A 14,599-nucleotide genomic window follows, 5' to 3' on the forward strand; every position below is an offset into this window, starting at 1 on the left:
TGACGTACATGCTTGCGGCAGAGAGCAAGACAAGCTGCTTTACTCTTCTGCTAGCCGGGGCTACCCAGGCCAGCAGGCATTGCTCATGCGTAGCACCCTAGCAGCGGTTCTCCCACTAGGACACCACGTGAAGCTGCTTTAGTCTTCTGCTAGCCGGGGCTACCCAGGCTAGCAGACATTGCTCATGCGTAGCACCCTAGCAGCGGTTCTCTCACTAGGACACCACGTGAAGCTGCTTTACTCTTCTGCTAGCCAGGGCTACCCCAGGCCAGCAGGCATTGCTCATGCGTAGCACCCTAACAGCGGTTCTCTCACTAGGACACCACGTGAAGCTGCTTGACTCTTCTGCTAGCCGGGGCTACCCAGGCTAGCAGGCATTGCTCATGCGTAGCACCCTAGCAGCGGTTCTCTCACTGGGACACCACGTGAAGCTGCTTGACTCTTCTGCTAGCCGGGGCTACCCAGGCTAGCGGGCATTGCTCATGCGTAGCACCCTAGCAGCGGTTCTCTCACTAGGACACCACGTGAAGCTGCTTGACTCTTCTGCTAGCCGGGGCTACCCAGGCTAGCAGGCATTGCTCATGCGTAGCAGCCTAGCAGCGGTTCTCTCACTAGGACACCATGTGAAGCTGCTTTACTCTTCTGCTAGCCGGGGCTACCCCGGCTAGCAGGCATTGCTCATGCGTAGCACCCTAGCAGCGGTTCTCTCACTAGGACACCACGTGAAGCTGCTTTAGTCTTCTGCTAGCCAGGGCTACCCCAGGCCAGCAGGCATTGCTCATGCGTAGCACCTTAACAGCGGTTCTCTCAATAGGACACCACGTGAACCTGGTCCACTCTTCTACTAGCCATGGTTACCCAGGCTAGCAGACATTGCTCATGCGTAGCACCCTAGCAGCGGTTCTCCCACTAGGACACCACGTGAAGCTGCTTTAGTCTTCTGCTAGCCAGGGCTACCCAGGCCAGCAGGCATTGCTCATGCGTAGCACCCTAGCAGCGGTTCTCTCACTAGGACACCATGTGAAGCTGCTTTACTCTTCTGCTAGCCGGGGCTACCCAGGCTAGCAGGCATTGCTCATGCGTATCACCCTAGCAGCGGTTCTCTCACTAGGACACCACGTGAAGCTGCTTGACTCTTCTGCTAGCCAGGGCTACCCAGGCTAGCAGGCATTGCTCATGCGTAGCACCCTAGCAGCGGTTCTCTCACTAGGACACCATGTGAAGCTGCTTTACTCTTCTGCTAGCCGGGGCTACCCCGGCTAGCAGGCATTGCTCATGCGTAGCACCCTAGCAGCGGTTCTCTCACTAGGACACCACGTGAAGCTGCTTTAGTCTTCTGCTAGCCAGGGCTACCCAGGCTAGCAGGCATTGCTCATGCGTAGCACCCTAGCAGCAGTTCTCTCACTAGGACACCACGTGAAGCTGCTTTAGTCTTCTGCTAGCCAGGGCTACCCCAGGCCAGCAGGCATTGCTCATGCGTAGCACCCTAGCAGCGGTTCTCTCACTAGAACACCACGTGAAGCTGCTTTAGTCTTCTGCTAGCCAGGGCTACCCCAGGCCAGCAGGCATTGCTCATGCGTAGCACCCTAACAGCGGTTCTCTCACTAGGACACCACGTGAAGCTGCTTTAGTCTTCTGCTAGCCAGGGCTACCCCAGGCCAGCAGGCATTGCTCATGCGTAGCACCCTAGCAGCGGTTCTCTCACTAGAACACCACGTGAAGCTGCTTTAGTCTTCTGCTAGCCAGGGCTACCCCAGGCCAGCAGGCATTGCTCATGCGTAGCACCCTAACAGCGGTTCTCTCACTAGGACACCACGTGAAGCTGCTTTAGTCTTCTGCTAGCCAGGGCTACCCAGGCTAGCAGGCATTGCTCATGCGTAGCACCCTAACAGCGGTTCTCTCACTAGGACACCACGTGAAGCTGCTTTAGTCTTCTGCTAGCCAGGGCTACCCCAGGCCAGCAGGCATTGCTCATGCGTAGCACCCTTGCAGTGGTGACCTTCTTGGCAGAAGTGTCTTGCTTTCTCGCGTCTTTTGCAAAATAACCATGTTCAGCCACAGGGGAGCATCGCTTTAGCAATTTATGGGTACAGTAAAACTGCTGGAATGAATGTGTGAGTACCTGGCGTTTTAACCTCTGAGGGGAAGCCTGTTGTCCTGTGGTTGACGGCTAGTATCCGGAATGCGTAGACAATACTGGGGTCCAGCCCTCCTAATTTGTGACCCCGGATTTCGGGTTCAATGTCATTAATGACGTTATCCCAGTTGTCCACTTTCATAGTGTTGGGGAAAGACTTGCCCGCCGACCGTTTGCTCACTTGCCTTTGCACTATGAAGCCGGTCAGGTTCCCGGCTCCTTTGGTCATCCACTCCACGTCCACTTCTGTTCGTTGTTTGGTGTACATGAGTTTGCTGATTGTCACGTTTGGTGGCGTCGGGTGCGCTGCAGAGAGTAATAAAAGGCAAAGTTAAATAGTGTGGGAAATTCAAGTTGCATCATACATGTGATGGCACAATTTAACCTGAGTACATCATACATGTGATGGCACAATGTAACCCGAGTACATCATACATGTGATGGCACAATGTAACCCGAGTACATTATACATGTGATGGCACAATGTAACCTGAGTAGAGCAAGTCTAGGTTTACAGTGTGTCTGTTCCCTTAGAAAAGTGAGGCAGTCGCAAATCCATCTTTTTATGCAAATGGCACACAATTCCTTTAACAGGTGTCCAACATGTTCATTAAATACATTACACTGCAACAATATATGTGTGAATCCGCAGGTTTTGGCCCACCCTAATGAACGTATGTTCCAATATCTTAGTCAACACTTTCTTGGGTTTCCATTCATACTTCTGGCAACGATTCCATTTCAACCAGACATTCCCGCTTTTGCCAATCGCTGAACCTCTTGGTGCTTTGGACCCTGCCAGGGGTGTTGCTATGTCTGGAAAAATCTGAGACTACACTACGTTCGGGACTCGGGGCTAGCTAGCCTTTTAGTTGTAGCCCCTGAGCTTCTACCCGGAGCTACAACCAAAAGATCCGGGGTTATAGCCCCCTCAGGCTCTCTTAGCAACGCCTGTGGACATGGCAAGTAAAATGTTTGAGCTGTCATTGGAATAGTGGGAGCCGAGCAGAGGCTGTGTGACGCATGCTCTGCTTTGATTTAGGGTTCAGGCTTGTCATGTTAGCTCCTATCAACAGAGAGCAACTGCACAGCACTAGTTTTGTATCCGTGCTTGTGTCCATATTGCATCTGAGCATACCGCAGCACTGTGCAGTGCAAGGTAGTCCTGCAAGTCAGCCATGACGTGCATTGGAGTAGGGGATGTTAGGGTTATCGGGCATACTGGGGGGAGCAGCTTTACCAGCATGCAATGCTTAATACCTGTTCTGGGCAGAACATCGGACGTCCTATTGCTTCCGGGTGACTGCTGTCAGATGTGCAGCTCCTATCCCCTTCGGCTTTTTGTCTGTGATTTTTCCAGTATCTTTTTCATGTTTGGTCCCGTTATGTATTGATTGAGTTGCTTGTTTTAGTATTACCTTTTCAGGGCACATCACTGACATTTCTTCTTCGGGTGTGCTTGGGCTTCTAGTTTTTAAATACTTTTATAAATATTCAAAGATTTATTTTATCTTTAGTTTCAAGAGCGAAACTAACTGTGGCCGAAGGCAGTGGGAAGCTGTATAAAGAGGAGTAAGTCCATGCAAAGTACCATAAAATAATAAAAGCAGATGATAAAATACAGATTAAAATAAACAAAACTGAGAATAAGCCTATTTAAGCAATTTTGTTTTCAAAGACTTCTTGAACTCCAATAACAAAGGAAGCAACAGGAACAAGGGAGTCAGAGCATTCAAGGCCAGGACAGCAGCTGCAGCAGAAAAAGGAATATCCAAATATAGGATATCCTCTCGTCCATATCCACACCCGGGATTTGTAACATATTAGTCCAATAGGTTCGCTGCTGTGACGAATCGAGGGAATTCGTCGCTTCTTTCCAAGGGAGAGCCCCCCTGTTTGGCTAGGGAGGTGGTCCCGCTCCTCAACACCCTTCGTAGCAGTTGATGCAAGTGGGACCTCACTAGGAGAGCCTCTCCTGTTAGGGAAAATGACTCCCGTTCCCGGGAGGAACTCCCTAATGCCCTCCAAGTGATGGCTTATATGGATGTGTCAAATGCACCAGATTGTTAGAAGTACCAGGACTCCCACAAGGATAAGGTGAGTCCATATCATTATCAAAGAGAAACTGAAGACATCTCTTTAAATCAGAACCCCCAATGGACCGTGCTGAGGATACTGAAAAGAGACGGCATGCCAGAAGGACAGAGAGCAGAAAGCAGAGAGAGATAAAGGAAGCCCCCTGTATGTGATGCTGCTTAAGGACGCAGAGTTAGCACAGACCACGGAGCCCACAAACTCATAATGGCTCTGACACAGAGCGAGAATCACTGGAAGACCGACGTGTGAGAGGAGAAAGTTAGAGGAAACCAGAGCAGAGAGCTTGGTGGGAAGCCTGCCCATTCAACGATACTGATACCGCGATAGGGAGAAAGCAACCCCCAAACTGATTGCTTTTGGCAATATCCAGAAGCCTAGAAATGAATGGAATGCGCATGAAGTGAACGCCGCACAAAGTGACCTGCGAAACAAGAGGGAAGGGGAGGAAGATCCCAAACCTCTACCAGCACCAGAGACATTTCCCCAGGATACAGAAGGTATAAAGGGGGATGGGACTACCAGGAAGCCAATTGGGACTCCTTATAAGCCCAGTGCTAATGTTTAAAGTATTGAAAGCAACTTGATAAAGCTGTACTGTATTAATGTGATACAGAGAAGTACAGAGAGTGAGAGGAATAGAATCCAGAAAAATATTACTTTGTGAGAAATGGGAAAGCACCCTGTAGACAGGAAATAAGAAAGAGAATATATCAGAGAGAGACACTTGGGAGGTAAATGCCTGCAGTGTCAAGGGGATACACAAGAGTATTTTGAGTCTTATAAGGAAGAGGGATGGGATCTAAAAAGATCAAAGGAAAGCCCTAAAAGAGAAGAAAAGAAGATTGCCGACCCCCCAAGGAAATTACAGAAGTTAATACAGAGGATACCACAAGGCTATTTATGTGTGGCACACTAATCAGAACTTTAAATTAAGAAAATACTTATGTAAAGACACTATACTCAGGAGAAGGGAGTAATTCTCCTGACCTTAGTTGGTTATAATAATGGTAGGGTTAGTTAGGTTAGATTTGGATAGTTGACTGATTCTTTTGGACATTTTCACTGGACTGACAAGCACCTTAGTAAAATAGGTAGGAAACCTCCCATAGTGATAGGGGATGATAGGCCTTCATTTATTCTTTAATAATGACATAGTAAAAATCTCCTTATAGTCTCTGTGTCCTTCTTCTGATCCGCCATATATGGTGTGAGAAGTGGGATATATTCTGACGGATAAACGTTGGGGATCCGCATTATTTACTAAGTTGAGTATGAAGGCCAAAGCCCCTTCGGTAGCCACATCTGAATCCATAGGATTTGACCCACACAGTACTGAGGAGATTGAAGTACCACCTGGGAGAGATGCCTAATCCCCACTGGATTTACCTTAGCATCTTCCCAAGAAACCTATATTAGACTAGCATCCAAGTCCGGTTTGGCATGGAGGTATGGGTTAGATATTAGGTCAGGAAAGTCATTGAACCGGAGTTCCTCTGGGATATCAAAGTCCTCCTGCACAATCATAGGAATAACCCATGTACCATAAAAGAGGGACAGAAGGTGGCCCAAGGGATTCTCGAGAAGAACTTATTTCCGGTACCTCAGGAAGTAATAGAACAAACAGCGATGGAACAGGGAACCAAAGGTTTCGGAGAGGCAGACCTACCCAATGTAGAGGAAATTCCTCAAGGAGTAGAGGAGGTTGCCCCCTTCACTGACCTTGCCTTTGACCAAAGGAATGACCCAATCTTCACCAAGCCTTTATTAAGGTCACTACCAAAGAAAAGGGATGAAGTCAAGCCTGATTTTATATTTTTTTAAATGGTTGCTTTATCGGGGGTGATATAAGCACAAAACAGGTATGGCATACAAACCTAGTTGTCCCATGAAGTCCTAAAAGAATAGTTTTAGAATTAGCATACTCCCACTTGACAGCTGGACACCAGGGAATAGTAAAGACTGAAAGCCAGATAACACCCAGATGTTATTGGCTAGGAGTCTTTGCTGATATTAAGAATGTTGTACAGACTTGTGAGATCTGTCAGAAAACAGCAACCAGTCGTATTCCACCCACCCCATTATAGCCTTTACCCATCATTGAAGTCCTGTTTTCAAGGATAGCAATGGACATAGTGGGTCCCTTAGAAACATCTAAACTAAGGAATCGCTACATCCTAGTAATCATGGATTATGCCACTTGTTATCCAGAGGCTTTTCCTCTCTATAATAACACAACACAACAAATATTGAAACATGTATTGCCATTCGAGAGTAGGATTTCCCAAAGAGACCCTTACCGACAGGAATACCACCTTTATGTTGTTTTTGGTACAAGAAGTAAAAGAAATGCTCGATATTAAGTCCTTAAACGCTTCAGTATGTCATCCACAAACTGACAGTTTGGTAGAGCATTTCAATCAAACCCTAAAAAGAATACTGTGCAAGTTAGTCGAAACTGACGTGGGGAACTGGGATGTGATAATCCTCTGGGCTTTGTTCATAGTCAGAGAGACACTCCAACCTTCCCCTGGGTATTCCTCGTTTGAACCGCTCTATGGGAGGGTGCCTTGGGACATAAGAGAGGAGGCTATTTTACCCATTTCTCCGACTGCATAAAAACTAAAAGCTCATATGGTAGCAGTATGGGAAATCGTTAAAAAAAACACTTGGGACAAGCACAAGAACAACAGCAGGCTACATAAAATAAGCGTGCCAAACCCTGTACCTTCTCAGTTGGACAATCAGTCTTCGTGCTTCTGCCTACCTCAGAAAACAAAATGATTTCCAAATGGTATGATCCATATGCAATCTTGGAAAGGAAGGGTCAGTTGAATTATGTTGCCTCTCAACCCGATAGATGACAGAAAAACCAAGTCCATCTTATCAACTTGTTAAAGAGTGGAAAGTAGACCCCAACCAAAATATCACAATTACTATGGTTACTCTCCTTACTCGCTCTGCTAGCGAACGTACACTAGTTCCCTTCAACCTATCACTTTCCTAAAAGGCCCACATTACTGATTTACTCGAGCAGTTTCCTGAGGTGTTCTCAGACTAACCAGGCAGAGTGGGCAATTTCTTCAATTTTATTAGAACTACTGCAGGAAAAACCATCAATCTAAAGCCCTATCGGATCCCTGAGATTTGGAAGAAAATAATTGAACAAGAGGTACAGGAAATGCTCAAGGGAGGTATAATCAAGCCCTCAGAGAGTACTTGGTCTTCCCCTATTGCCTTGGTCACAAAACCAGACAATCATGGCGGTACTGCATAGACTTCAGAAAACTAAATTCAGTATCAGTATTTAATCATTACCCAATGCCAGGGAATTGATGATCTAGTTGAAAAGCTGGGCTCGGCCAAATATATCTCAACTTCAGATCTAACAAAGGTGTATTGGCAGGTCCTGTTGAATCCAGCTGACCGAGAAACCACAAGGCCTTTTCCAATTTAAAGTACTGCCTTTCGGTCTTCATGGGGCTCCAGCAACTTTTCAGAGGCTAATGGATACATTTTTAAAACCTTACTCAGCCTTTTGCAGAGTATATTTGGAGGACATTGTGATCCATAGTGATAGCTGGCCAGAACACATCCATGATCTATATGAAATAACTAGAACCCTGAGAAAAGCCGGCCCCACGGCCAACCCACAAAAGTGTTGCCTTGCACAATGAAGATTTCCGAAGCGCCCAGCGCAGGAAGTCTTGATTCTATTAAAGACACGGAGGCAAGCATTATGCTTTTTCTCCTTTAATCTGCTTAACAGATTTTTAAATCTTCCTTTTCTGAATACAGTACATACTTTTTGTTTTAACACAAGCCCAACTGGCTTGAAAAAACAAACAAAATAACATGACTGAATATGATGCTGATCCTACATCTCCCATGATCCTCCTCCTGACTGATAGTCCCAGCCTCCATCCTGTGCAACAATGAGAGCTCCTTCCCTTGTATAAGTCTCTGTCAGCCTAAGTGCTGTCCTCTTCGTTTGCCTGTCTTTGAACTGCTAACTTTAGAAACCGAACAGTCTATATCATAGTCTCATAATGAACTTGCTGTCTTCTCTACTCTGGCAGCTTCCTTGGTCTTCCCTGTTGCTCTGCTAGAAGCTCATTCTCGAGAATTCTTCTGCTCCTCTTCTATGTGGAAAGAGATCATCAACAATGTAAGGGAGGGGAATTTGTTACAACTCCTCTATTAAACAATATTTTCTATTAACCAGTTCCTATTGGCATAACATAAAATCTTATATACTCGAATTCTCAAAGGGTGGGATAATGCTCGCCTCCGTGTCTTTAATAGAATCAAGACTTCCTGCGCTGGGCGCTTGGGCAATCTTCATTCTATTACAAGACCGGAGGCAAGCATTATGCTTGTTCAAAGCTTTGTATGACTGCTGATGCAATATTAGGGACTGGCTTGAAATAAAAGGTTCTAAACACTGAATCACTGGACCAGTCTGCCGCTTTCATGATCTCCTGCAGCGGAACTCTGGCTGCAAAAGCTCTGGAAGCCATTGCTCCTCTGGCCAAGTGGGCTCCAAACACTGAAATATCAATCCTTGCTAGTTCCATCACCTCCTTCACCCATCTAGCTATAGTAGCTGGCGCTACTGCTCTATAAGGTCTCCTGCATGCAATTAGTAGCTGAGTTACCCCTGTTGGTCTCAGATCCGCTGTCGCTGCTTCATACGCTTTTATGCATTGAGCTACGCAAAGCTTGCTGTTATCAGGGAAGTAAGGGTACGTGATAACCTTGGAATTGGTCTTAGTGCGCTGCGCAATATTAAATGCTACTCCTTCAGGATTAAAGATCTTTCTGTCGGTCTCGAGTGCTTTGACATCTGGCCAAGAGAGTCAATGTCTGATCCTGGATTAGAGGGTGTGGGGCTCTTGCTGGATCCGAGAGGAGATCTGGCCTGTGAGAAATCCTCTGGGGGAAATCCGTGGAAAGTTCCATCATAACTGGAAACCATGCTTGCGATTTCCATTCCGGTGTCACTATTACAAGGTCTGATTTGTCCCTGCGCACCTTTGCTAGTGCCCTCACCAGCATCTTAAAGGGGGGAAAGGCGTAATGTGTGTGTCCCCCAGTAGTGCAGGAAAGCGTCTGTTTCTGCAGCGCCCGGGTCCAGTCTCCAGCTGAGGTATTTCGGCAGCTGCGCATTCATTCTCGGTGCAAAGAGATCTGTGTGCAAAGGGCCCCATCTCTGTTGAAGCCCGTTGAAGGCTGACCTGTGTAGCTTCCAGTCGCTCTAGTCTACCAGGTATCGGGAGTTCCAGTCTGCAACTGAATTCTTTGCGCCCGGTAAATATTCCGCCTTCACTGCTATTTCTCTTTCTAGACAGGAATGCCAGAAATCCTTGGCTAGCTCCGCTAACATCTTGGACTTCGTGCCTCCCAGCTTGTTGATATATCTCACAGCGGATATGTTGTCCATCCTTAAAAGGATGCAACACTGCGCTCTGTCCTTGGTAAAGGCTCTAACTGCGAAGGAACCCGCCAGGAGCTCCAGGCAATTGATGTGCAGTGTTAGTTCCTCTTGAGATCATTTTCCTCCGGTTTCTGTGTGACCACACCTGGCTCCCCAACCAGACCTGCTGGCATCTGATTCTATAGTCAGCTCTGGCAAATCTCCGAAGATAGCCCGGCTGTACCAGGCTTCCATGTTGTGAAGCCACCAACGTAGCTCTGTCTTGTTGTCCTCGTCTAAGGTCACTAGCCGGTGATATCTCCATGCCTTCTGTAAGTATCTGATCTTGAGCATCTGGAGGGCTCGATAATGCAGGGGGCCTGGGAAGATAGCCTGGATGGAAGCTGCAAGGAGTCCCACTATCCTGGCTAGATTCTGAAGCGATATAACCGGCTTTTTGAGGGCCGTCCTCAGATCCCTCTTGATCGCCCTTATCTTGCTAGGAGGGAGTTCCAAGGCGGCATTTTTGGTATCTATTGTAAATCCTAGGAAATCCAGTCTCTTGGATGGTGTCAGCGAGGATTTCTCGGTGCTGATGAAAAATCCCAACCCCGAGATCAGCGACGCTGCCCATTGGACCTGTCTGTGCAACCTCTCCTTGCTTTCTGACCTAAATAGGATGTCGTCTAGATAGATGATCATCCGAATTCCCTGATCCCGAAGAGCTGTCACCAGGGGTTTCCTCTCTCCATCTGAATTGCAAGAAGTGTCTGAATTGGGGCACTACGGGGATCGCAAGATAGGCGTCTTTTAAATCTAGACGGGCCAACCAATCGTTTTTTCGTAAAAGGTCTGCCAGAAGATGGATTCCCTCCATCTTTAAGTGCCTGTATATCAGCCAGCAGTTCAGCTCCTTCAGATTGATAACTGGTCTCACTTTGCCCTTGCAGTGAACCAGAAACATGTTTAGGAAACCTGTTGGATGTTGTTGGGCTCTCTCTATTGCTTGCTTGCTCGCCAGCGCCTGAATCTCTAAGTCTCAAACCTGTCTCTCTGCCTGTGAAGTGTGCGTGTGCTGCGGTGGGACGCTCTGCTGAGGGGCTTCTATAAATTCTAGGTGGAATCACTGCGCTGTCTGCAATACCCACGCGTCTGACGAAAGCTTGCGCCACTTGTGCATAAAAAGTAAGGTTCTCCCTCCTACTGGGGGGTATACTGTCGCACGCTCTCTCACCTGAGGTATTGCTATGTTGCCTGAAGTATCCCCTGCCTCAGCGACCTCTGAAGCCTCTGCTCCTATTGGGGAAAAAGGTATCCTGCTGCCGTGACTCCCAGTACTGGGCCCTCGGACCTTGAGGTCTTCTATTGGAATTGTGTTGGCCGGTCGATCGACCCCTGTAGCGACCGGCCCCTGCAAAAACTCATCCGGGGAATACTTTACTTATTGAGGCCTGCGCCTTCTCGAGCGCTGTGTAGGTACCAACAAATGTGTTAATCTCCTTGACAAACGTGCTGCCAAAGAGGAGACCTTGCGCCCCTTTGCCTGCTTCACATGATGCCAGGTCTCCCAATTTATTATCTATTTTTAACAGCATAGATCTTCTTCTCTCGGCTGATATCGCGCTGTTAGCGTTTCCGAGCAGGCACAAAGCCTGTTGGGCCCATCCTGCTAAGATAAAGGGGTCTACTGGCTCTCCCGTGTCCTTGGATCTCTCAGCTAAGTCCATGATCTTGGTGATGGGGCCTGTGAGATCCAGAATCTTATCCTGACAGGACCGCCATGCTCGGTCCATTCCCTTCCGGGCATCCTTGTTGGCCTTCATGACAAATGTGAGCATCTTCGGATCAAGTTCCGGGGTATCTGCCACCTTACCGGCCAGCTCTGGTCTGGGGTGTTAGGCAGAATCCTGTGCAGTGCCCTTAGGGACCACTACACACAATTAAGACTACAGGTGGCAATACAAGTTTTACCTTTGGTACAAGCCTGTACAACTATGTCAGAGTGGTAGCAGTGGCGGAGCAGCCAGGCTTGTCTCAAGGGTATATGAGCAGTAGCAGAGATTACACAAAGGGACCACAATTACTGTGACTCAAGCAAACACTGACTCAAAGTTTCAGGTAAAAAAATATAAGTACATTTATTTTTAAACCATTCGTTATAAACACAACACTTCTATTAAACTTAAATAAAAACCACACGTTAAATATACTACAACTAACCAATTCACTTTGTACAGTAAGTTTCAAGGTAAGTACCCTATATTTGAATGAACCGGTGTTACGAACAAAACACGTTACCGCGAACACGATTGCGATCACTTTTTGACAGTTCGGTCTACTAAATAAACGCGTATCCGTGACATGAAATGCTACCGGGGCAAAACACACTTAGCACCTGAGATACCCAGAGGGAGTTGGAGGCAAAAATCACAGGCAATATTTTGGTTAGGCAGACAGAATCGAGAAACACTCCTAGACAGGAGTTCAAAAGTCAAAGGGCCGGAGCCAGGGTCGAAAGACACAGGGGCCTGTTGCCGAAGATCACACAGTCAGACAGTTCACGATTCAACGTAGCCAAAGTACTTCGATATTGTCAATGTTCGGAAGCAAAAGTTATAAGAAGGAGGGAAGACAAGGGCAAGCCTTGGAAATGAAGAAAAGGGATTCACCCAGTTTCCTGGAGCAGAACACAGTACCTTGTTCCAATTGTGCAGCTGGTGCCCTGGCAGTTGTTCCTGTTGGTTTCCCACAGAGCCACGATTCCTAGAGCTTCGTTGTGAAGGAGGATGTCTGAAGGGGGTCTGCACCACACAGGGATGAAGCCGGCAGCAGCGACAAGGAATAAAAGGGGTGCTCCTTAAAAACAGGAGAGGCTTTTCAGGTGGCTATCCGGACCACTACAGCAGCGTTTAGCGATTTCGACCAAGGAAGAGGATCCTCTGGCTGTAGAAGATGAGCTGGTTATCCCCACGAAGCTCAAGGGAAGAAGAAAATCCGGACTGGATCTTCTCTAAGTCGTTGAAGGGAAGATAGCTCAGGACTGCAGCAGGGCTTCACCGGTACAGGGTAGTTGCAGCAGCCGTTGTTCTCTCCGCTTCTCTTCGGTTCCTTGTAGTTCCAGTGGCGACTCTCTGACTTCTAGCCCAAGAGACCTGCCTTTTATGCGAAAAACCCCCATTCACACAGCCTGGCTGTCAATCACCCAGCAGGGGGTCCAGCCCGGACAACTACCCTGGCCAAACATGACAAACATGACAAAGTGCGACTTGGGTTTCCTAGGATACCCTGTGCAGGGGCTGACTACACCCCTCCCTCACATTCAGCCCACCTAGACACCCAGGTGCCTTGAGGAGGGCTTCTGAGCAGAAGCCAGCAAAAAGACAGTGAACAAAGAAGGCGAACCTAGTAAAACACAAGAAGGACTTTAACAAAAAGAAATGGCGAATAAACCCAACCATAGCCAAAAGAAAGACGATTTGGTCAAACGGGTTTATGTTCGAGGCTAATATAAAAGCCAAGAACAGTACCACGTTTATCTAATATAATCGCGGTAGAAAAGTTAGGGTAGATACCACTGCCACCAGCCAAGTCTAAATGTTAAAAGAGCGAAACAATGCTCTAGGAGGTACAGATAAAAAGGGATACAAATTAACCCTTTCCAGTACTCCATGGAAGATGGGGTGTACTGGATCTGTGGTAGATTGACTAAGTAAAGTTAATGGTAACTTTACCCTTTCCTGGGGGACGGTAGTCGCCTCAGAAATGGAATCGAGGGAAGTCTCAAAGACAACCCCGTGCCATGGCACTGAAGGTGCTGTGTGACACACACAAAAAAAAGGGGGCTACTCAAGTGGTGTACTTCAGAGTCCACAATCACAAAAACAGGTAGAAACACATAGCAAAACACAGCTAAGAGTGGGGGAAAAGCTCTCACTCTTACCAAGAGGAAAAAAATAAACTCCAGAAGTCCAGCAAAGCTGCTGGGGGACTCACTAGGTGAGGGAAATTAGCCATAGATGAGAATTCTCCCTAACATGGGGCATTTGGCTCGGAGTCTAAACCTGGTTTCCTTCGCTGAGCCATGTAAACCGCAACTGTCAGAGAGGGGGTCGATTCTGTGGACCTAGGGTGCCCAATGGATTCAGGTTCAAACATATCAGATGTGTCCTCATCTTGGGGACCCTCCACTAGGCTGGCTTTGGCTTCTAGCTCTTTAATGCTCTCGTTATCGAGGCTGAACACATCCTCCTCCGGACAGAGCTTCCCCTATATTGTCCGCCCCTAGGTTAGGGGGTAAGAGGCATTCTTGAGTCCGTTGAAGGCATCAGCTGCCTCCTGGGGCTTCTCATTCGTCCCCATATTAGAGCCCGGGGGGGGTGGGGGGGTGGTAGAAGAGTGCTTCAGTGCTTCCTCTTCCGGGCGACCTTACTCCCCCTTGTATTGTTCTCTAGAGTCTGTCTAGTGGAGGTCCCCTCACCTGGGTCATCTTGCAAGCCAGCTCTGGTGCCCAAAATGTCTTCCGAGACCATTAGTCTGTCTTGAATGGCTGCAACCCCTGTGCCACTGCTTTGACTAGAGACTCCCCCAGAACTTTCTTGAAGCTTAGGGACAAGTCCATTTCTTCCTCCTGCATCTCTGCTTCCTGGTCACTGTAATCGTACCATTATTCCTCCACTCTGTCGGAGGCCATGGTTAAATGAATTAATGGGGGTGTCACAGCCACAGGCTCTCAGGCTCTGTTAAAGTGACCTGTTAAATCACAGCAGTTCCAGGTCACGCGTTCCTGAATCGTGATAGTAAATCTTTTATTTTTTTTATATTAGCATTGAAATGCCTTCAGCCTCTTAGTACACAGGAACGCTGAAATTTCGTAAGAAAATTAGCTAGCGTGACTGCTTGCAGCTCCGTGGCAATCTGACATGCTCTCCCGAGTTATACGGAGCGTTGGCGGT

At 47.6% G+C, this 14,599-nt stretch overlaps 1 protein-coding gene across 2 annotated transcripts in view; it reads right to left on the reverse strand.

The window, feature by feature from the left end:
* The window catches only part of VSIG10L2 (V-set and immunoglobulin domain containing 10 like 2), a 488,239-nt gene that overhangs the window by 165,839 nt on the left and 307,801 nt on the right, over nt 1-14,599 (reverse strand). For both annotated transcript variants that reach the window (XM_069614080.1, XM_069614081.1), the window contains one exon: nt 2,123-2,443. In XM_069614080.1, coding sequence (XP_069470181.1) covers nt 2,123-2,443 — 321 coding nt within the window. The remainder of the gene's footprint in view (nt 1-2,122; nt 2,444-14,599) is intronic.

This window comes from Ambystoma mexicanum, chromosome 9 (genome assembly GCF_040938575.1).
Source record: "Ambystoma mexicanum isolate Mex_15411 chromosome 9, UKY_AmexF1_1, whole genome shotgun sequence".
In the NCBI taxonomy this organism is placed as follows: Eukaryota; Metazoa; Chordata; class Amphibia; order Caudata; family Ambystomatidae; genus Ambystoma; species Ambystoma mexicanum.